This window comes from Ahaetulla prasina, chromosome 2, assembly GCF_028640845.1.
Source record: "Ahaetulla prasina isolate Xishuangbanna chromosome 2, ASM2864084v1, whole genome shotgun sequence".
Classification (NCBI taxonomy): Eukaryota; Metazoa; Chordata; class Lepidosauria; order Squamata; family Colubridae; genus Ahaetulla; species Ahaetulla prasina.
Window position 1 is genome coordinate 28450371 of NC_080540.1, and position 22579 is coordinate 28472949.

A 22579-nucleotide genomic window follows, 5' to 3' on the forward strand; every position below is an offset into this window, starting at 1 on the left:
GCCTGAGGAGGAAGCGCTCATTTCTCCCCTCCCCAACGGCTTCTGCCTGAGGAGGAAGCGCTCATTTCTCCCCCTCCTCAACGGCTTCTGCCTGAGGAGGAAGCTCGTTCTCCCCCTCCCCAACAGCTTCTGCCTGAGGAGGAAGCGCTCAAAGCGCTCGTTTCTCCCCAGCAGCTTCAGCCTGAGGAGTGGCTTCTGCCTGAGGAGGAAGCTCGTTTCTCCCCCTCCCTCAACGGCTTCTGCCTGAGGAGGAGCGCTCGTTTCTCCCCAACGGCTTCTGCCTGAGGAGGCGCTCATTTCTCCCCCTCAACGGCTTCTGCCTGAGGAGGAAGCTCGTTCTCCCCTCCCCCACGGCTTCTGCCTGAGGAGAAGCGCTCGTTCTCCCCTCCCTCAACGGCTTCTGCCTGAGGAGGAAGCGCTCATTTCTCCCCCTCAACGGCTTCTGCCTGAGGAAGCTCGTTCTCCCCCTCCCCAACGGCTTCTGCCTGAGGAGGAAGCTCGTTTCTCCCCCAACGGCTTGCCTGAGGAGAGCGCTCGTTTCTCCCCACGGCTTCAGCCTGAGGAAGAAGCGCTCGTTTCTCCCCTCCCTCAGCAGCTTCTGCCTGAGGAGGAAGCCTCGTTTCTCCCCCTCCCCAGCAGCTTCAGCCTGAGGAAGCGCTCGTTCTCCCCACCAACGGCTTTGCCTGAGGAGGAAGGCGCTCGTTTCCCCCTCCCCAACGGCCTCGTTTCTCCCCCTCAACGGCTTCTGCCTGAGGAGGCGCTCGTTTCCCCTCGGCTTCTGCCTGAGGAGGAAGCGCTCATTCTCCCCTCCCCTCAACGGCTTCTGCCTGAGGAAGCGCTCATTCTCCCCCCCAGCTTCTGCCTGAGGAGGAAGCGCTCGTTTCTCCCCCCCCAACGGCTTCAGCCTGAGGAAGCGCTCGTTCTCCCCCTCCCTCAACGGCTTCTGCCTGAGGAGGAAGCGCCTGTTTCTCCCCTCCCCCAACGGCTTCTGCCTGAGGAGAGCGCTCGTTTCTCCCCAACGGCTTCTGCCTGAGGAGGAAGCGCTCGTTCTCCCCCCAACGGCTTCTGCCTGAGGAGGAAGCTCGTTTCTCCCCAACGGCTTCAGCCTGAGGAGGAAGCTCGTTTCTCCCCACGGCTTCTGCCTGAGGAGGAAGCGCTCGTTTCCCCCTCCCCAGCGGCTTCTGCCTGAGGAGGAAGCTCGTTCTCCCCCTCCTCAACGGCTTCTGCCTGAGGAGGAAGCCCTCGTTTCTCCCCCTCCCTCAACGGCTTCTGCCTGAGGAGGAAGCGCTCATTCTCCCCAACAGCTTCAGCCTGAGGAGGAAGCGCTCGTTTCTCCCCCTCCCTCAACGGCTTCTGCCTGAGGAGGAAGCGCTCGTTTCTCCCCTCCCCAACGGCTTCTGCCTGAGGAAGCGCTCATTTCCGCCTCCCCCCAACGGCTTCAGCCTGAGGAGGAAGCGCTCGTTTCCCCCTCCCTCAACGGCTTCTGCCTGAGGAGGAAGCGCTCGTTTCCCCCTCCCTCAACGGCTTCTGCCTGAGGAGGAAGCCTCGTTTCTCCCCAACGGCTTCAGCCTGAGGAGGAAGCGCTCGTTTCTCCCCAACGGCTTCTGCCTGAGGAGGAAGCCTCGTTTCTCCCTCCCTCAGCAGCTTCTGCCTGAGGAGGAAGCTCGTTTCTCCCCCTCAACGGCTTCTGCCTGAGGAGGAAGCGCTCGTTTCTCCCCACGGCTTCTGCCTGAGGAAGCGCTCATTTCTCCCCTCCCTCAACGGCTTCTGCCTGAGGAGGAAGCGCTCATTTCTCCCTCCCCAACGGCTTCTGCCTGAGGAGGAAGCGCTCGTTTCCCCCTCCCTCAACGGCTTCCAGCCTGAGGAGGAAGCGCTCATTCTCCCTCCCTCAACGGCTTCTGCCTGAGGAGGAAGCGCTCGTTCTCCCCCTCCCTCAACGGCTTCTGCCTGAGGAGGAAGCGCTCGTTCTCCCCCTCCCTCAACGGCTTCTGCCTGAGGAGGAAGCGCTCGTTTCTCCCCCAACGGCTTCTGCCTGAGGAGGAAGCGCTGTTTCTCCCCCCTCAACAGCTTCTGCCTGAGGAGGAAGCGCTCGTTTCTCCCCCTCAACGGCTTCGCCTGAGGAGGCGCTCGTTTCTCCCCTCCCTCAACGGCTTCTGCCTGAGGAGAAGCGCTCGTTCTCCAACGGCTTCTGCCTGAGGAGGAAGCGCTCGTTTCTCCCTCCCTCAACGGCTTCTGCCTGAGGAGGAAGCGCCTGTTTCTCCCCCAACGGCTTCAGCCTGAGGAGAAGCGCTCGTTTCTCCCCTCCCCAACGGCTTCAGCCTGAGGAGGAAGCGCTCGTTTCTCCCCTCCCCAACGGCTTGCCTGAGGAAGGAAGCGCTCGTTCTCTCCCCTCAACGGCTTCTGCCTGAGGAGGAAGCGCTGTTTCTCCCCACGGCTTCTGCCTGAGGAGAAGCGCTCGTTTCTCCCTCCCCCAACGGCTTCTGCCTGAGGAGGAAGCGCTCGTTTCTCCCCTCCCCAACGGCTTCAGCCTGAGGAGGAAGCGCCTGTTTCTCCCCACGGCTTCTGCCTGAGGAGGAAGCGCTCGTTTCTCCCCCCAACGGCTTGCCTGAGGAGGAAGCGCCTGTTTCTCCCCCTCAACGGCTTCAGCCTGAGGAGGAAGCGCTCGTTTCTCCCCAACGGCTTCAGCCTGAGGAGGAAGCGCCTGTTTCTCCCCCAACGGCTTCTGCCTGAGGAGGAAGCGCTGTTTCTCCCTCCCTCAACGGCTTCTGCCTGAGGAGGAAGCGCTCGTTTCTCCCCAACGGCTTCTGCCTGAGGAGGAAGCGCCTGTTTCTCCCCTCCCCCCCAACGGCTTCCTGCCTGAGGAGGAAGCGCTGTTTCTCCCCAACGGCTTCTGCCTGAGGAGGAAGCGCTGTTTCTCTCCCCCAACGGCTTCTGCCTGAGGAGGAGGCGCTCGTTTCTCCTCCCTCAACGGCTTGCCTGAGGAGGCGCTCGTTTCTCCCCCTCCCTCCCTCAGCTTCTGCCTGAGGAAGAAGCGCTCGTTTCTCCCCAACGGCTTCTGCCTGAGGAGGCGCTCGTTTCTCCCCTCCCTCAACGGCTTCTGCCTGAGGAGGAAGCGCTCATTCTCCCTCCCTCAACGGCTTCCGCCTGAGGAGGCGCTCGTTTCTCCCCAACGGCTTCTGCCTGAGGATGAAGCGCTCGTTTCTCCCCAACGGCTTCAGCCTGAGGAGGAAGCGCTCATTCTCCCCAACAGCTTCAGCCTGAGGAGGAAGCGCTCGTTTCTCCCTCCCCCCCAACGGCTTCTGCCTGAGGATGAAGCGCTCGTTTCTCCCTCCTTCAACGGCTTCCGCCTGAGGAGGAAGCGCTCCAGCCTTTTGGGAGCGCTTATTCCCCCGCCCCAACGGCTTCAGCCTGAGGAAGACCGTAGTGTGGCGAGCGCAACGGAAGCTGGTCCCGTTCCTGTCTCTGCCGGGTGATTAATAATTTGCTGCCTGCTTTGCCTCCGAGTCGCTCGCCCCTTAGGCTTTGCTGTACTGGCGAAGAAGAGGAAGAAGACTTATGTCGTGTAACAGCGGCCGCGGGAAGAGGCTCTCCTCCTGCAGGGCCAGCCGTCAAAGAAAATGCCGTTACCCCCTCCCCTCGGGAGGCTAGGCGAACGAGCGGCCGGGAGGCGAGGTTAAAATGCCAGGTATCTGCACATATTTTGCTGCTAATCTTTTTATTATAAATATTTTTATTGTACATTTTTCTTTATAATACATCACATTTCTAATTTTGCAACAGCGTGCTGGCTGTATCTTGTCTAGATTATAACCAATATTCTCTTAATCATCCATTTATAGTCTCCTAAATGCATAGTGTTGTACGTCATAGTTATAAGCATTATTTTCATAATCAAAATTCATATGATCAAAATCCAGGTGCTCTGGCTCATATTTATGACAGTTGTACTGTATAGTTGTACTGTCCTGGGATCATATGATCACTATTTATAACCTTCCCAGCTGGCTTCTGACAAGCACAGTCAATGGGGGAAAACTAGAGTCATTTAATGATGAAGCATAGTCTCTTAACAACTTGCAAAACAAAAAGGTTGCAAAATGGGGCACAACCTGCTTAACAACTATCTAGCTTAGCAATGGAAATGTTGGGCTGCACTGTGGTCATAAATTGAAGATACTGTATGTTGTCCCCAGGAATCCATTGATAACTTTTAAGAAATCCGGAAGAGAGGTTTGAAAATGCATACAAAAAAGGTGGTATCTTTTCAAAAATATTTCTCAATAGAATTTGAAGCCTCCACAGAGGAAGCCAAGAAAATCAAGCTGTGATTTTGTCTCTGCAATTGAAGCCCTTCCCTACCCCATTTTTTTATAGGAGTGTTGCAGATTGAAAATGGACAGGTCTTCCATCTCATGGTCATGGCTGCCCTCTTGACTTTTTTTAAAGATACATGTGCATCCATGGTGGCACAATGGCGTAGTGGTTAGAATGCAATACTGCAGGCTATTTCTGCCTGCTGCCAGCAGTTTAATTCTGACTAGCTCAAGATTAGCTCAGCCTTCCGTCCTTCCCAGATTGGTAAAATGAGGACCCAGATTGCCGGAGGCAACATGCCGACTCTGTAAACCGCTCAGAGTGGACTATAAAGCACCGTGAAGTGGTGTATAAGTCTAAGTGATGTTGCTATCCCTTGTATGTTGCCTCCAAAGGCTTCTCTGAGTTTGCTTGTGAACCATCCATGTATTCCTTGGAAATGGGAGTGGAAAGTGATGTGTGACATAAATCCTATGCCAGCTTCTATGTTGGTTATGAAATATCTCTAAATCTTTTACAGAGGTGTCTGTCCCCCAAATCTCCAATTTTTTAATCAAAGAAGATACGGTTGTATGTAACAGGTCTGCAGGTGCAAGCCCTGAAAAAATAAATCTTCCCCAAGTTCTTTGGCTGACACACAAGTGCTGTGGGAAAACTGCCAGCTGGGGTTAGTCTTATTGATTTCAGCTGACTTTAAAAAAAACAAAAACCCAAAGTCCATCCACTCATTGCTCCATCAGTGCATGTGCAGAAAAAACCCCATCACGAAGCAGAGGGAATGGAGCACAGGAGCCAAATGGGTTAAGGAACTTTGCCTACCATGACATGATATACAGCAGGTAATCTGGACAGACACCTTGATGTAGATGAAAAGTTGCTCAATGATTAGGGCAAAACCAGATCTAGCTAATTCCCACACAAACCCACATAATTAAAGTATAGGATTCCCCCTCCTCCCATTAGTGCAGGTTACATTGTCCAATTGAGTCTGATTGTATTGTTATGAGAAAAAGTATTTGGCTTTGGCAAACACCTGCTGAAGTGTCCTTGGGCTCTCACGCTCCTCTTCTTGATATCTGGAGCCAATCTTCATCTTCCCCTTCCTTCCCCCCTGGTTCATTGGCAAGGCAAGAGGTGATAGTGGTTGCAACAGCAAAAGCGCGCTTTGAATCTTGACACCAACCCTACAGTGGTATCTATTCCTGGGGGGAATGGGGACAGCCAATGACAAATGTGCACTGCACTGTCCTAATGGCAATCCTGTAAGTTAGAGATATGTGTCAGAAAAAGAAATTTAGGAAGGACCCACCCTGATGGATCCAACGGTTAAAAAGTAATGACAGGAGATTTATACCTTCAGAATTGCCAGGTTCTATTAATATAGCCTTATAATAAAATAGAATAACAGAGTCATAGCAGATGTTATCATCTTTCTCCTCAGACCTGCTCTTCTTTGGGCTAAACATGTCAGAATAACAAAATAACAGAATTGGAAGGGACCTTAGGTCATCTAGACCAACCCCTGCTCAAGAAGGAGACCCTATACCATTTCTGATAAGTGGCTGGTCAGTCTCTTCTTGAAAGTCTCCAGTGATGAAGCACCCACAACTTCTGAAGGCAAGCTCTTCCACTGGTTGATTGTTCTCACTTGTCAGATAATTTCCCTTATTTCTAGGTTGAATATCTCCTTGATCAGTTTCCATCCATTGTTCCTTGTCTGGCCTGCGGGTACTTTGGAAAATGGGTTGATCCCCTCCTCTTTGTGACAGCCCCTCAAATACTGGAACGCTACTATCATGTCACCCCCTGGTCCTTCTCTTCACTAGACTAGTCATGCCCAGTTCTTGCAACCCTTCCTAGTATGTTTTAGCCTCCAGCCTCCTAATCATCTTGGTTGCTCTTCTCTGCACTCTTTCTTGAGTCTTAACATCCTTTTTATAGAGTGGTGACCAAAACTGAATGCAGTATTCTAGGTGAGATGTAGCTCATCTAGTTTTATTGCCTGTCCGGTTTAATTGGATGGGCTGACACTTCTTTTTCCTTAAATTATGGACAACTTTTTTTTACTATCATACACACAGCAAAGAATTGCACAGTACTTTGTGGAAAAAAGCTGCTCAGCATTTGTAAAATATAGAAGTGTTTGAGATACCCAATTAAACATAAAACTACATTTTTATTTTTACCTAAGAAAAGATATCCCTGTTCCCCCATCCTACCCAACCCCAAAATTAAAAAGACAAAGTCTTCAGCACTGCAGAATGCCATTTGGATTACTGCCATGACTGGTGGAAACACACATTTGATTCTCTTTTGGTAAATAATGAATAAAATGCCCAGCTATGAGAAGAAAAACAAAGGAGCTACCTTGATCCTGAAGACATTCATTTATTCATTCATTCATTCATTCATTCATTCAGTTTCTATAGCTAACCATTTCAATCAATGACTCTGGGTAGCTTACAGTTCAAAAAAAAGTGTTACAATCAAAATATTAAAACATTTTAGTATTGAACATTTAATATATTTGTATATAAAATCATTTTCCTCCCTAGTTTCCAGGAGATTCATTCTTTCCAAGCATGTGCTATTCCAGAAAACACGGGCTGAATCCTTATGTGTTATAGACTTCCTTGGTATCATCTGTCATGGAAGAAAAGTTAGAAAGTAAGTAAGAAAGGTTGGTAAAAAACAAAGTTTAGGTGGGCATGAGGCAGAACGCCCAAATGAAATAACTCCCTCCTCATATTGTCCACACACAAACCAAATGGACAAATTGTCATCCTGAAAGAAGCCACAGAAGTAACTATAGGTGGTCCTCGATGTATGACCACAATTACCGTATATACTCGAATATAAGCCGATCCGAGTATAAGCCGAGGTCCCCAATTTTACCCCAAAAACTGGGGTAAACTGGGGACTCGAGTATAAGCCGAGGGTGGGAAATGAGGCACCTACGGTTGGGAAACCCTCCTCCCTCAGCTGAGAAGGCTGGCGGCTCCCCCGCCCCGCCCTCTCACTGCACCGGCAGGGCTTCAGTCCGGTAAAATGTGAAAAAAAGAAAAAAAAAACCTCGAGTATAAGCCGTATATACTCGAGTATAAGCCGAGGTGGGAAATGAGGCACCTACGGTTGAAACCCTCCTCCCTCAGCTGAGAAGGCTGGCGGCTCCCCGCCCGCCCTCTCACTGCACCGGCAGGGCTTCAGTCCGGTAAAATGTGAAAAAGAAAAAAACCTCGAGTATAAGCCGTATATACTCGAGTATAAGCCGAGGGGCTTAAAAAAAAAAAAACTTGAGTATAAGCCGTATAGACCCGAGTATAAGCCGAGGGGACGTTTTTCAGCACAAAAAATGTGCTGAAAAACTCGGCTTATACTCGAGTATATACGGTAAGCCCAAAGTTTCTGTTGCTAAGTGAGTTTTACGACCTTACTTGCCACAGTTGTGACATGAATTACTGCAGCTTTTTTTTAATTTGCATTTATATCCTGCCCTTCTCCGAAGACTCAGGGCAGCTTACACTATGTTAGCAATAGTCTTCATCCTATTTGTATATTTATATACAAAGTCAACTTATTGCCCCCAACAATCTGGGTCCTCATTTTACCTACCTTATAAAGGATGGAAGGCTGAGTCAACCTTGGGCTGGTGGGACTAGAACCTGCAGTAATTTGTTAAGCTTGTAAAGTGAATCTGGCTTTCCCAATGATTTTGCTCATCAGAAGGTCACAAAAGGTGATCACATAACCCTAGGGCACTGTAACCATCATAAATATGAGCCAATTGCCAAGTGTCCAAATTTTAATCAGGTGAAAATGATTGTAAGTCACTGTTTTCCATGCAGTTATAACTTTGAACAGTTACCAAACGAATGGTTTTGGATTCAATTATGGTTGTAAAATGTACCTAAAACACATTTGAGCCAATGGCAACTCATGCTTTACCTGAACTGCAGGGGGCAGTGTACTCAGCTGTTGCAAATTCATCTAGAATACAAAAAAGGAAAGTTTGTTAGGGCAGAGATGTCTCTCTCCTAGACTTTGATCTCTATCATATAGTTCATGATACGGACTTTACTCCCGGAGTACAAAGGGGTTGTTCTCTAATTTTACATGCAGTTTCAAATGTTGTGCAAGAGGTAATTTCATCTGTCTCGTTAAAAATCCTGAACTCTCCCCAAGAATCTGATGGATTTTTCCCACCAAGCAGTGCTTTAAGACAGCAGTTCCCAATCTTTGGGAGAGGGGAACCAGGCCACGTAAGCAGTGGCGTGGCGTCCACATGCACACACCTAGCTCAACTTATGTAAGTTAAGTTGCGCGCACATGTGCCCATGCGCCAGCCCACCACTTGTGCAGGTTGAGCTGCATGCACACATGTCAACCCGCTGCTGACACAACCGATAATTTTGCCCCTTTTTGGGCCTTAAATCTCCCAATGCAAAAGGAAGAAAAAATGCTGAGCAACCACACATTGAAAAATAATTAAGCAAGCTGATTGGAACTACCACCAATCAGTCCCTTCTCACCAGTTTCATAGTAATCATAGACTTTCACCAAGGCAGGCTTTAAGCCCCGGACGGGTGTCTCCTGTTCCACTGTAAAGTAGAAAGACTGGATTGTGTTGCGTACCTGCAGAGAAAAGTTGACTATGAGATTACAAACAAGACGGAGAGCTTCTGCAGGCAACACGTAGAGTCCTTTTTGTTCTCTGAGCTTGGTTGTTTCCGTTATAATCAGGGGTGGGTTCTACTTATCTTTACTACTGGTTCACAATGAGAATGCGCACATGCATGCACGCATTTCTGCGCATGTACAGAAGCTTCTTGTTCTGTCCCCCTCAACCACAACCCAAAAGACATGCGAGCTGACTATATTTGCCAGCAATTTATTCCTACTACAGATACCAGTTTTGGCAACGAACCTGCGATTGCCTGCCAAGTCCTCCTATCTCTTCAGTGCAACTGTGGTCCATTGCTGGAGCAACCCAGAGTTCAGAAATGAACAGAAATCCAAAAGCCAATTCCTTAGTCTCGCAATAAAGCAGCCAAAGTTTCCAAAAGTCAGTTTTTGTCCATCACGAAGCCCAATGGCAGCTCCACCAACTTTTATACCCTGTGGGGTGTGGCTCTGTGACTCAGCACTTCCTGGGCCGGCCCCTGCCTTTCCTTTGCTGCGCATGTTTCCCTCGGCGTCGCTGCCTTGCATCTAGCCAAGATTGATCCTCCTCAGTGGCTCTTGGGGCGTTGCCAGGGAGAAGGAGGGGTCGGGGTAAAGAGGCCATGTCAGCTCCTCCTCCACCTGGCCTGCCTCTGGAACCTGGAGCGGAACCAGAGAGGAAGGTCCTGCAGAGGGAAGCCCTGTTGGCTCTTCCCCCTCACTCTCTGAGTCACTCTCTGCCAGGAGGCCAGGTTCAGGGCCCACAGACACAACACTTCTGCACATGCGCAGATTGCCCATGATGATGTCCGGGAAAGTGGACAGAACCTCCTGCCGGTTTTACTACCAGTTCACAAGAACCAGGGGCAACCCACCACTGGTTATACCTGACTCAGTATCATCTTTAGTGCTAGTGATGTGGAATTTGTTACCTGTTTATACCCAGTAGCTTGCCCTGCCTGTGTTGGGGGGGGGTGTCTCCTTGATAGTTTTTTATTTGATTGCTTTCTGCTTGATTGTTTGTCTGGTATTAGTCTCTGCTTATCTAGGTGTAGGCTACTGGAGAGGATATCTTCTGATCATTTTGTTTCCTTCTTAGCTTTTTATTGTCTTTTCTGAATGGTGTGTAAATGTGCTTCATTTCTGTGTCTGTTGAAGGCGGATTTGTCTGAAAGCTAAGCTTCCAGGAATCCTGTAGTTCTTTTGAATTTAGCTTGGTCTGAGCTACATATCCTTATCCTTACTCACCTCCTCCAAATATAGCAGGACATAATTGATGTTCACTTCAGTCCTCTTGATCTGACCTTGCTTTTCCAGCTTCAGGGTGAAAACATTTGAAAAATGGAAAGAGCTTTAGTAACATTCATAGTCATACTGCTGAACTAGGTGGCTATAGAAACAGAGTTAGAAGTGATCTTGTAAGTCACCAAGTTAAACCTCCCGCTCAGTAAAGAATCCACCACAAAGTTATGGCTAACTTTGGATTGTATGGATAGGTGCAATATTTCATATCATGAGAAAGAATGGCAAGTTTTCATTGGAGAAAATATCAATCCTGTTTTAGCATTCTTAATCGCCATTTCCTATTATAGGTAGTTCTCAACTTACAACCAGTTGCTTAGCAACAATTCAAGGTTATGACAGACCTTCCCAGGGCCATTCTACCTGGTTGCCCTCCACCTATGGTCATATGATCACATTTTAGGTGCTTGGCAACCACCTGCCTTTCTGGCTCTTTGAAGCATCCCACAGTCATGTGACCACGATTTACAATGGTTTTTACCAGAAACCAGCATTTACTTCTGATTTCCACCAAAAAAAACCAAATTGCAGACAATAATGCACTGAATGCTCATCAGAAAAATGGTTTTTAAAAGATACATATTTATACATTACATATATACTCACATATAGAATAGAATAGAATAGAATAGAATTTTTATTGGCCAAGTGTGATTGGACACACAAGGAATTTGTCTTGGTGTATATGCTCTCAGTGTACATAAAAGAAAAGATACCTTCATCAAGGTACAACACTTACAACACTTAATGATAGTCATAGGCTACAAGCAATCAGGAAACAGTATCAGTATAAATTGTAAGGATACAAGCAACAAAGTTACAGTCATAAGTGGAAGGAGATCGGTGATGGGAACAATGAGAAGATTAATATTGCAGATTTAGTAAATAGTTTGACAGTGTTGAGGGAATTATTTGTTTAGCAGAGTGATGGCGTTTGGGAAAAAACTGTTCTTGTGTCTAGTTGTTCTGGTGTGCAATGCTCTATAGTGTCGTTTTGAGGGTAGGAGTTGAAACAGTTTATGCCCAGGATGTGAGGGATCTGTAAATATTTTCACAGCCCTCTTTTTGATTCGTGCAGTATACAGGTCCTCAATGGAAGGCAGGTTGGTAGCAATTGTTTTTTCTGCAGTTCTAATGATCCTCTGAAGTCTGTGTCTGTCTATTGGGTTGCAGAATATATGTAAAATGTATGTATGTATATATATATGTATGTATATATATATGTATATATATGTAAAAGGGGAGAATTTATTGTTTTTTCTTTTCTTTTTTTCAGTGCCCAGCTAGGGTGGATCCTACATGTTAAATGTTAAATTTATTTGATCACTTTTTTCTCCTCTTTTTGTACACAATTTTTTTATTAGTGTTGAATGTGTGCTTCTGTTTTGTTTTGTTTCTGCTTCTGTTTTGTATTTTATCTATTATGATAGAACAATAAATAATATATATAAAAAAGAAAAAAAATGGTTGTAAGATTAGGTGCAGTCAAATGTCGACCTGTTTAAAACTCTTCATATTATACATTAATGATCTCTGTGACCATATTACAAGTAATTGTGTTCTCTTTGCTGACGATGTCACTATTTAACACCACCAACAATACAGCTATCCTCCCAAAAGACCTTGACTTTTTATCTGAATGGTCTAAAACTTGGCAACTTCAAATCTCAACCAGCAAATGCTCAGTCTTATATATTGGAAAAAAGAACCTAAACACTAAGTACAAGCTTGATGGACATTACCTTACTGATGACCCCCACCCTGTTAAAGATCTTGAAGTTTTCGTATCAAATGATCTAAGTGCCAAAGCCCACTGTAACTACATCGCAAAAAAGGCCTTAAGAGTTGTAAACCTAATCTTGCGTTTTCTTCTCCAAAAACACTACACCAGGGCATATAAAACATTTGCTAGACCAATTCTTGAATACAGCTCGACTGTATAGAACCCATACCACATTTCTGACATCAATACAATTGAACGTGTCCAGAAATATTTTACAAGAAGAGTTCTCCACTCCTCTGAATACAACAAAATATCTTATGCCACCAGACTTGAAATCCTGGGTTTAGAAAATTTAGAACTCGGCTGCCTTTGACATGACCTGAGTTTAACTCATAGAATCATCTATTACAATGTCCTTCCTGTTGAAGACTACTTCAGCTTCAATTGCAACAATACATGAGCACACAATAGATTTAAGCTTAATGTTAACCACTCCAATCTTGATTGCAGAAAATATGACTTCAGTAACAGAGTTGTTAATACTTGGAATACACTACCTGACTCTGTGATCTCTTCCCAAAATCCCCAAAGCTTCAACCAAAAACTGTCTACCATTGACCTCACCCCATTCCTAAGAGGTCTGTAAGGGGCGTGCAGAATAGAATAGAATAGAATAGAATAGAATAGAATAGAATAGAATAGAATAGAATAGAATAGAATAGAATAGAATAGAATAGAATTTTTTATTGGCCAAGTGTGATTGGACACACAAGGAATTTGTCTTGGTGCATATGCTCTCAGTGTAGATAAAAGAAAAGATACGTTCATCAAGGTACAACATTTACAACACAAATGATGGTCAATATATCAATATAAATCATAAGGATTGCCAGCAGCAAAGTTACAGTCATACATTCATAAGTAGAAAGAGATTGGTGATGGGAATGATGAGAAGATTAATAGTAGTGCAGATTTAGTAAATAGTTTACTAAAGAGCACAAACGTGCCTACCGTTCCTGTCCTATTGTTTCCTTTCGTTATATCCAATTAACATAGTTATTACATACTCATACTCATATATATGCTTATATATTGTATAATTATTTCATGCTTATGCTTATATATACTGTGTGACAAAATAAATAAATAAAATAAATTCTAAGGTTGATCGCAGTCGTACGTCGAGAATTACCTGCATCAAGAAATATAGCACTGAAGGTTTAGCGGAAAAGGGAACCTGGAAAAAAATACCTTTTTTACACTGGATTTCACTGGGATGTATCCAGACAGCATCTTAATCTGGACAATTGCCATATTGGAAACCGGACGTTGACCAGTGTAACTGAGAAACCAAGAAAGGAGAGAAGACATGTAAATCTTTTTAAAGCAAGAAATAGACAGCTTGAGATGAAATGCTGCATGCGGATTCATAAAAGCTTGGTCGTGCCCTCAGGGCCTCCATCCAGTGTTGCCATTAAATGGAGCTTCTGGAATGTGGAACTATGGCCTTTCAGAAAGCGGGGGAGGTGAGTAGCAGCCTTTGGACCCTCAGATATGGTTCATCCCTGGAGGAGAAAGGCCTGTATATGTTCAAGGAAGCAAGGCTCAGCACCGATCCAAGAAAGAGATTACCTGAGATTCATGGTAATGTCAAAAGTGACGGGAGCTTTGTTTCCTGTGCAAGTCTCACGAACGGTGCGCACATCCAGCCTAAATGGTGCATCTTCTTGCTTCAAAGGGACATTATATTTCAAGGCAGTCTGGAATGGAAAGGCCATCATTTGGGGATGTTCAACACTCCAGTGACAGAAGAATTTGGAGGTTTAAAACAAGTGGGATACGTAAAAGAGCAAGAAAAATCTGGATTCAAAAAGACACACTGATCTAGAGGATTTAAAGATTAATATACAATTGAAACCAGAGGCTTTTCTTTGGACAAACAGTCGGGGGAAAAGTCATGGAACTTTGTTGTGGTACATGGTAACTGCAGCGGGATTATTGTATGTGCAAAGATGGAAAGATTCAAAGCATCCCCCATAATAAAGAAATGCTTGGTGAAGAGGATGGAATTCACCGAGATGGCCAAATTGACTTATCTGGTCAGAAAAAAGACAAACATCTATGTTTATTGCTGACTGGAAACCCCTTATGGATTTTTTATTTTTTTTATTATTTATAGGTAAAGGTAAACATAAAGATTTCCCCTTTCCAGTTGTGTTCAACTCTAGGGGGTGGTGCTCCTCTCAGTTTCTTAGCCAAGGCAATTGGCATTGTCCAAAGACATTTCCATGGTCATATGGAAAGCATGTTTATACCCCAGTGGTAGTCAACCTGGTCTCTACCGCCCACTAGTGGGCATTCCACCTTTATTTATTTATTTATTTATTTATTTATTTATTTATTTATTTATTTATTTATTTATTTTTGTATACCGCCCTTCTCCCGAAGGACTCAGGGCGGTTCACAGCCAATAAAAACAACAGAAAACATATAATACATATAAAACAGCTAAAAAAAGAATAGAAAACTTATTCAATTGATGGCCTAAAACTTTTAAATACAACTTTAAAACCCCGTTTAAAACCCCTGATTTAAAACCCCAAATTAAAACTATGTTCACGCTAGTCCTGCTCTTCGAAACAACAACGTCTTCAGCTCGCGGCGGAAGGTCCTGAGGTCAGGGAGTTGACGAAGCCCCAGAGGGATCACCACCACCACCTTTCATGGTGGCCGGTAGCTGACTGCAAACAAAAGAGCCTTGTCCCAGAAGAGCTTGCGCATCTCCCCCCACACCACCCAGCTGTAACAGACAAGCAGAGCTGGTAACCAGCGCCCCCCCCCAAACCCAATCCACTATGTGTGAGAGGCATGCGCAGACGACAAATTTTCTAACCGCCCACCGGTTCCACAGTAATGCGCTGTATATTGTCATATACAGCACATTACTGTGGAACCGGTGGGCGGTTAGAAAATTTTACTACTAACAGAGATACAAAAGTGGGCCATAGGTATAAAAAGGTTGACTACCCCTGTTATACCCCAAAGCAAATAGAACACTTCCCACTGAAATGCTACCTATTTATCTACTTGCATTTGCATACTTTCGAACTGCTAGGTTGGCAGGAGCTGAGGCAAGAACGGGAAATCACCCCATCATACAGTACTCTGTTCTTGAACCCGGGCCATCAGCTTTCGATGTGACAAGCTCAACATCTTTAACCCCTGAGCCATCATGTCCCTTTAATTGTATCCCACCCGTTATTATTTTACAAATGAAATAGAAAAAAAATGAACATAATCTATGGTTTTTAATGATTATACATGATAGATTATAAAAAGAAGAGAGTTATGTTGTAACCGTGGCGTGAGAGGTGCAGTTATGGTTTTGCTTACAACTGCTGTAAAGTTCAAAAGCTACTTCTATTTTTTCTATTTTTCTTTTACTTTTTTCTTTCTTGCAGTTTTAGCTTTCTCTTTGATTTCTTATTTTTCTTACTTTGAATTAGTTTGCATCAATTATGTATTTTTAAAAATATTTCTATAGCTCCCCATCTTACACAGCTCCTAACCAACAGTTAAAACATCAATAATAAAACAATAAAATACATATACCTATTAAAACCATAAACATTACAAATCAAGCACCAGAGCTAAATTTCCAGTCAATCATTAATCCTTTTGTCCACATCCTCCTATCCCAAAGCCAGGTCTTAAGTGCTTTTCAGAAGGCTAGTAGTGCTCCCGGTTCCTGTAGTCTGCAATTTTTCTCTGGAAATTCATTCCCACACCATAATTGTTGGTCTGATGTTAATCTTGGAGTTAATTTATGCTGATTGCTTTTTGTCCCTTTCTGGGAACAGAATTAAATTGCACATGACAAATCATTCCCTCAAGACTTGATGATGGTCATTAACCTGAATAGCTTCTAAAGCAGGATTGGATGAATTCACCGAAGGTTCCATGTTATTTCTGAAATGGGGACAGCAGGCCCCCAAGTGCCAAGTTGTGGGAGAATTATAAATTATGTCTCTTGCTTCTCATGGCTGGCCACCATGAAAAGCAAAATGCTGAGCTTAAATGGCCTAATCTGGCCTGGCTGCCTCAAAGATGTTCTCCATCCCTTATTTAACTTGCTCACTTTTTTCATGCCTTTTTTTTTTTTCAACTTGCATTCCCATAAGTTCACTGGGTACCCAAAATAGATCATCACCTAGGCAGCAACACTGGTCTCTTCTCTCACCAGGGCGCTCACCTGTATAAAGATGCAACCAGTCACCTCAGCCTTGTAGTTCCCTGGTACTTGGGGCAGATCCTGGCACTGCAGTAGCAGAGAGTTGCCGCTGTCCACATGGAATTCTGCCAGGACAGCATCTCCTGAACTCAAGGTCGCTCTGGCATCGATGCCATCCTTGGAATAAGTAACTGTCTTGTATTGGGAGAGGGCCTGGAGAGCCACCACTGTATCCTGCAAGAGAAAGGAAGGGAAGCTGGAAGGGACTTTGGAGGTCTTCTAGTCCAGCCCCTGCTCAAGCAGGAAAACCGGTATCATTTCAGACAAGTGACTGTCCAGTCTCTTCTTAAAAACCTCCAGTGAGGGAGCGCCCACAATTTCTGAAGGCAAGCTGTTCCACTGGTTAATTGTTCTCACTGTTAGGAAGTTATCTCTCTTGAATGGCACACCTCAGCTGGCCATCCTGGGAGCTGAGAGTCAGCCTATCTGGAGGTCATACCAAGGCATATCGTGTCACATCAGGTTCGTTTCCAGTTGCTCCTTCCTACATCCTCTTGAGAATTTGTGAGGAGCAAACATACCTGTGTAGAGGCGTATCCTCCATTGGAATTCTGTTGTTTGATCAACCATTTGACAATGGCAGCTGCTGCCGTTAATTCTTCTTCAGACAGGGACAGTCTTTTGATCAGTAAAGCAAGGAGCACGTAGGAGGTCAACTCTACTTCAGCAGAGGGAGCACGTGCGGAGAGTGGAAAATCAGACCTCTGCTTTGGCTTCCAGGACCTTTCCCAGTGGATGGAACCATCCTCTTCAAAGAGAGAAGTTAACTTTCGGTTACACACACAGTCTAAGCACCATCAAAGATATATCAAGTTTTGACTGATATCTGTACAAAAACATTTGGCCTCCCTGGTATCAAGCCCTAAGCAACTGGGCAACAGGAGAAGCACATTCCAGGTGGACCTCAGTGTATAACCGATTACTTAACAATTGTTCAAAGTTATGATGGATCTCCCCAGAGCTACTTATGACCTGTTTTTGGAGTAACAATAGTCAACTTATGACCACAATTGAGCCCAAAATTTATGTTGCTAAGTGAGACATTCTTTATGTCAGTTTTGCCCCATTTTACAACTTTCCTTGCCACAGTTGTTAAGTGTATCACTGCAGCTGTTACATTAGTAACACGGTTTATTTATTATTATTTTTTATTTTTTTATTTTTATCACAACAGTATACACAAACAATTGTCATAGATAAAACAACATATTTTGAAGAAAAATATATATATATATATGTAAAAAAATATGCATCAACTATATCAATTTGATATAATGAAGGGAACAATAGGACAGGAACGGTAGGCACTTTTGTGCTCTTATGCACGCCCCTTATAGACCTCTTAGGAATGGGGTGAGGTCAATAGTAGACAGTTTTTGGTTGAAGATTTTGGGATTTTGAGTAGAGACTATGGAGTCAGGTAATGAGTTCCAAGCATTAACAACTCTGTTACAGAAGTCATATTTTCTGCAGTCAAGTTTGAAGCGGTTGACATTTAGCTTGAATCTATTTTTTGCTCTTGTAATATTGCGATTGAAGCTGAAGTAGTCTTTTATAGGAAGGATATTGCAATAGATGATTTTGTGTGTTAAACACAGGTCATGTTGAAGTCGATGGAGTTGTAAATTTTCTAATCCCAGGATTAGATTATTTTTTTTTCTAATTTTTCTAATTTTTTTTCGGTTGTTAAGTGAATCTGGTTTCCCCATTGACTTTGCTGATCAGAAGGTTGCAAAAGGGGATCCCATGACCCTGGGACACTGCAATCGTCATAAATGTGAGTTAGCTGACAAGCATCCAAATGTAAATCATGTGCCCACAGGGATGCTGCAATGGTCATAAGTGTGAAAAATGGCCATAAATCACTCTTTGCAGTGCTGTTGTAACTTCCAATGGTCACTGGATGCTAAAACATAGGAAGAACGGTTGCTGGAATTGGGTATGTCCAGTTTAATGAAAAGAAGGACTAAGGGTGACATGGTAGCAGTGTTCCAATATAATATAATATAATATAAAAACAGAGTTGGAAGGGACCTTGGAGGCCTTCTAGTCCAACCCCCTGCCCAGGCAGGAAACCCTACACCATCTCAGACAGATGGTTATCCAACATTTTCTTAAAAATTTCCAGTGTTGGAGCATTCACAACTTCTGCAGGCAAGTCGTTCCACTTATTAATTGTTCTGACTCTCAGGAAATTTCTCCTTAGTTCTAAGTTGCTTCTTTCCTTGATCAGTTTCCACCCATTGCTTCTTGTTTTACCCTCAGGTGCTTTGGAGAACAGCCCGACTCCCTCTTCTTTGTGGCAACCCCTGAGATATTGGAACACAGCTATCATGTCTCCCCTAGTTCTTCTTTTCATTAAACTAGACATACCCAGTTCCTGCAACCGTTCTTCATATGTTTTAGCCTCCAGTCCTCTAATTATCTTTGTTGCTCTTCTCTGCACTCTTTCTAGAGTCTCAGCATCTTTTTTACATCACGGCGACCAAAACTGAATGCAATATTCCAAGTGTGGCCTTACCAAGGCATTATAAAGTGGCACTAACACTTCACATGATCTTGATTCTATTCCTCTGTTTATGCAGCCCAGAACTGTGTTGGCCAATATCTCAGGAGTTGCCACAAAGGAGAGGGAGTCAAGCTATTCTCCAAAACACCTGAGGATAGGACAAGAAGCAAATGGGTGGAAACTATTCAAGGAGAGATGCAACTTAGAACTAAGGAGAAATTTCCTGACGGTTAGAACAATTAATCAGTGGAACAACTTGCCTCCAGAAGTTGTGGCTGCCCCAACACTGGAAGTTTTTAAGAAGAGATTCGACAATCATTTGTCTGAAATGGGGTAGGGTTTCCTGCTTCAGCAGGAGGTTGGACTGGAAGACCTTTTCTCTGTTATTCTATTCTAGATACTAAGCAAACTGTTGTAAGTCGAGGGCTACTTGTACCTACTCACACTTCTGTGGTCACGTGATCACATTTTTGGTGCTTGGCAACCAACTCATCTTTATGACGGCATCCTGCCGTCATGTGAGAGCATGATTCATGATGGCTTTTGCCAGTTACTAGCATTTTTACTTCCAATTGCTAGCAAAAAAACTAGAAAATGGATTCTCTTGACTGGGCGGGGGGGATTCCAATTAACATTATTCTTCGCACGCCAACAAATTTTGCTGCACATTTCCAATTTCTTCAGTGGGTACTTAATTTTCAGAACAAACAGCTCGTTTCTCACCGTCTTTCACAGCTACTTTTAGAAGAGAGTCCAACATTTCTTGCCTCTTCTCCTCTCTCCCCGCCAAAGCAAAAGCATACGCCAGCAGAGCCCGGAGATAAATGTGGATCTCTTTTGCTTCAGTCACCTTCTCCAAGCAAACTAAAGCTTTTTGCACCACAGAATCCTGCAGAGGAGAAGACATTTAATGGAAATCAATATAGCAGTATACAAAGCATGTTCATCTCCACCCTATATTACCAGTGTTGTGGTCATTTGTAATAAAGCATAAGCGAAAGTTAATCATCACGGAAATGAGATGTTTGAGGAAAGTTACTGGAGTGATCAGAAGGGATAAAAAAAAAAAACAAGATCGTAAGACAAAGCAATGGAATAGATCCTATGGACTAGGGGATGGACTAGGGGAGACATGATAGCAGTGTTCCAATATCTCAGGGGTTGCCACAAAGAAGAGGGAGTCAAGCTATTCTCCAAAGCACCTGAGGGTAGAACAAGAAGCAATGGGTGGAAACTGATCAAGGAAAGAAGCAACTTAGAACTAAGGAGAAATTTCCTGACAGTTAGAACAATTAATAAGTGGAACGACTTGCCTGCAGAAGTTGTGAATGCTCCAACACTGGAAATTTTTAAGAAAATGTTGGATAACTATCTGTCTGAGATGGTGTAGGGTTTCCTGCCTGGGCAGAGGGTTGGACTAGAAGGCCTCCAAGGTCCCTTCCAACTCTGTTGTTGTTATATTGTTATATTGTTAAAAGATCCAATGTTAAACTATATGCAAAAATAACAAGTTAAGTGGTCATTTAGAGAGAATTTCTTGAGATTCTCTCTATACCATAAAAGCATATACAAAAAGAGAAGGCCAAAGAATACGAGGCAGACCCAGAAGAAGATGGAGAGATAACATCAAAGCCACACAACAGCAGCATCAAATAACAGTGATTGAGGCCACCAAAAATGCAAGAACCAGAACTTTGTATCTCCTTCAACATTTGAAATGGAGGGGGAGGGGGAGGAGATGAAGGTGGAGGAAGGTTTTTGAAGAGGAGATTATGAAGAAACTCGGGATCTCAGCAAAGCCCTGTGATGAAATTGGCTTTATTATTCATTTAAGTTGTTAAATTAAACAGTCTTCCTAACAATACACCAACAGCAAGCTGATGGTCTAATTGATGCAAGCTAATTGTTATTTTCTTCCTCCAAGGAAAAGAAAGAACCCAGAAGCTCAGGATGAATGAAGAGCACAGAAATGTCACCCCTTGAGCTGCTCATCTTGGTATTTCTGCTGCCTGAGCCACTACCAGCTACTTGCTCTTCTTACATGCAACTGTGTTTTTGGAAGGAGGCTTAGCAATTCCTCACTACCTGAGGTACAAGATGGGAAAGCTGGTGGGTCAAACATGAGAGGAGGAAGAGCAGGGCAAATCAAGATTGTTAATGGCGCCTCCGTTATTTGCAAAAAGAAACTCCAGTTCACACAAAAGCCCTTAGAAAGAAAGTCAAAAAGGCTTCACCCTAATGTGTTGAAAGATAACATTCTCCTAAAGTGAAATTTGCTGATGTTGTCATAACTCTTTCCCTCTCCTATTAATAAATCTTGGTAAAGAACACCTTGCTTGGAAGAATTACTTTGGTGCAGTCAACAGCCGAGAGTCAGAGCTGACCATTTGAAGCCAACTATGAAGAAGCAAGTTAGGGCAGAATTGATTGGATTGCTATTAGTATATGGCATTGTTGCAATAACCAGGAGACCACAATGCTATTGCAAAGTAGGAGTTCGGCTTGCCAAAGTACCAGCCCTGTTATAGGACGCACTTGTGTGCTTCCCAAGGTGCACCACAGGAGGCTGAGCTGGCTTTGCACCAAAGAGAAAGATGAGCTGTTCTCTGCAGCATTACCCAAGCCCCCTCCCTTCCCGGAGCTGCCTCGCAAATAGGCACCCAATCGTAAAGGTTCAAAGCCATCAGGAATCTGATTGCCTGCACAGAGCACCAGTTTGTCTCCTTGCCAAAGTGGTACTTATCTATCTACTTGCATAAAACATGCTTTTGAATTGTTAGTGGGACAGAAGCTAAGGCAAGGGCTTCAGCTCAAACCACCGGAACTGAGACCATCTCTGACATTAAGCCATTGAGCCACCATACCTCTTAATTGATTGGAGAGAGAAAAGGACAAAATTGATTGGAGAAGAGGAGGGATAAGGAAGAAGTAATTGGGCTTATATAATTACATTTTGGGTTCACCAGACTATGACATGGCTTTGCATGTGCAGTGAAGCTAGTCAGATGTGGTCTATTTCATTAGCCTAAATGATTGTGAACTCCATGACTAAGTGGGAACTTGAACATGGGTTTCCAAACTGCTAGTTTACTGCAATCATGGTTGCATTTTGCACACTTACGGTGGGCGGTAGCGGCACTTCCAGCAAAGCAATGGTGATGTAAGTTGAAAGAGTGGCCTGGTCATCAACTCCCCCCTGCAGGAGAGAGACAGATATCAGCTGCACCTATTATACAAAGAATTTCCACCATCTTCTGTCATCCCTCCAATCTTTCCAAATCTATATTATATCTCCCTCCCAAGAAACATAGAATCTTGGCAACCAAGCAATATAATGGTGCTTTTTCAGGAGGCAACTGGACTTTCTTGACTTGTCTTCTGAAGATGTTTCGCTTCTCATCCAAGAAGCTTCTTCAGCTCTGACTGGATGATGGGGAATGGAAGGATTTATACTCCTTGTAGACATTTGTATTCTTTTAGAGAGTTGTTGAGGCCACTAGGAAGCTTCTCTGTGTCCTCAGGGTCACCTGAGTAAAATAGCTTTCTTGGCTGCAGGATGTTTTCTGCCCGGTGTCCCTTCCCTGCTGAAGACAGCACAGGCTGTTGAGGATGAGTCTCTGCTGTCTGCATCTCAAACTGAAGCACAAATGAGTCCTGTGGTCTGCAAATTTTCTGGGAATCCATTCATACTCCCACAGCAGTCAAAGTATGTTCATCCCAAAGTGCATAGCTAAAAATCTGTGTCTTCAAAGAAAAAGAAGAAAGTCCACTTGCCTCCTGA

At 44.4% G+C, this 22579-nt stretch overlaps 1 protein-coding gene across 1 annotated transcript in view; it reads right to left on the reverse strand.

Annotated features, from left to right (window-relative positions):
• Positions 1-6868: 6868 nt before the first annotated feature.
• The window catches only part of LOC131190455 (alpha-2-macroglobulin-like), a 94146-nt gene continuing 78435 nt past the window's right edge, over positions 6869-22579 (reverse strand). The window contains exons 27-36 of the mRNA XM_058167778.1: positions 21920-21994; positions 19522-19687; positions 16811-17037; positions 16251-16463; positions 13631-13758; positions 13250-13340; positions 10222-10290; positions 8844-8946; positions 8260-8301; positions 6869-6957 (exon numbers count right to left, since the gene is read on the reverse strand). Of these exons, the coding sequence (XP_058023761.1) occupies positions 6929-6957; positions 8260-8301; positions 8844-8946; positions 10222-10290; positions 13250-13340; positions 13631-13758; positions 16251-16463; positions 16811-17037; positions 19522-19687; positions 21920-21994 (1143 nt within the window). The 3' untranslated portion in view covers positions 6869-6928. The remainder of the gene's footprint in view (positions 6958-8259; positions 8302-8843; positions 8947-10221; positions 10291-13249; positions 13341-13630; positions 13759-16250; positions 16464-16810; positions 17038-19521; positions 19688-21919; positions 21995-22579) is intronic.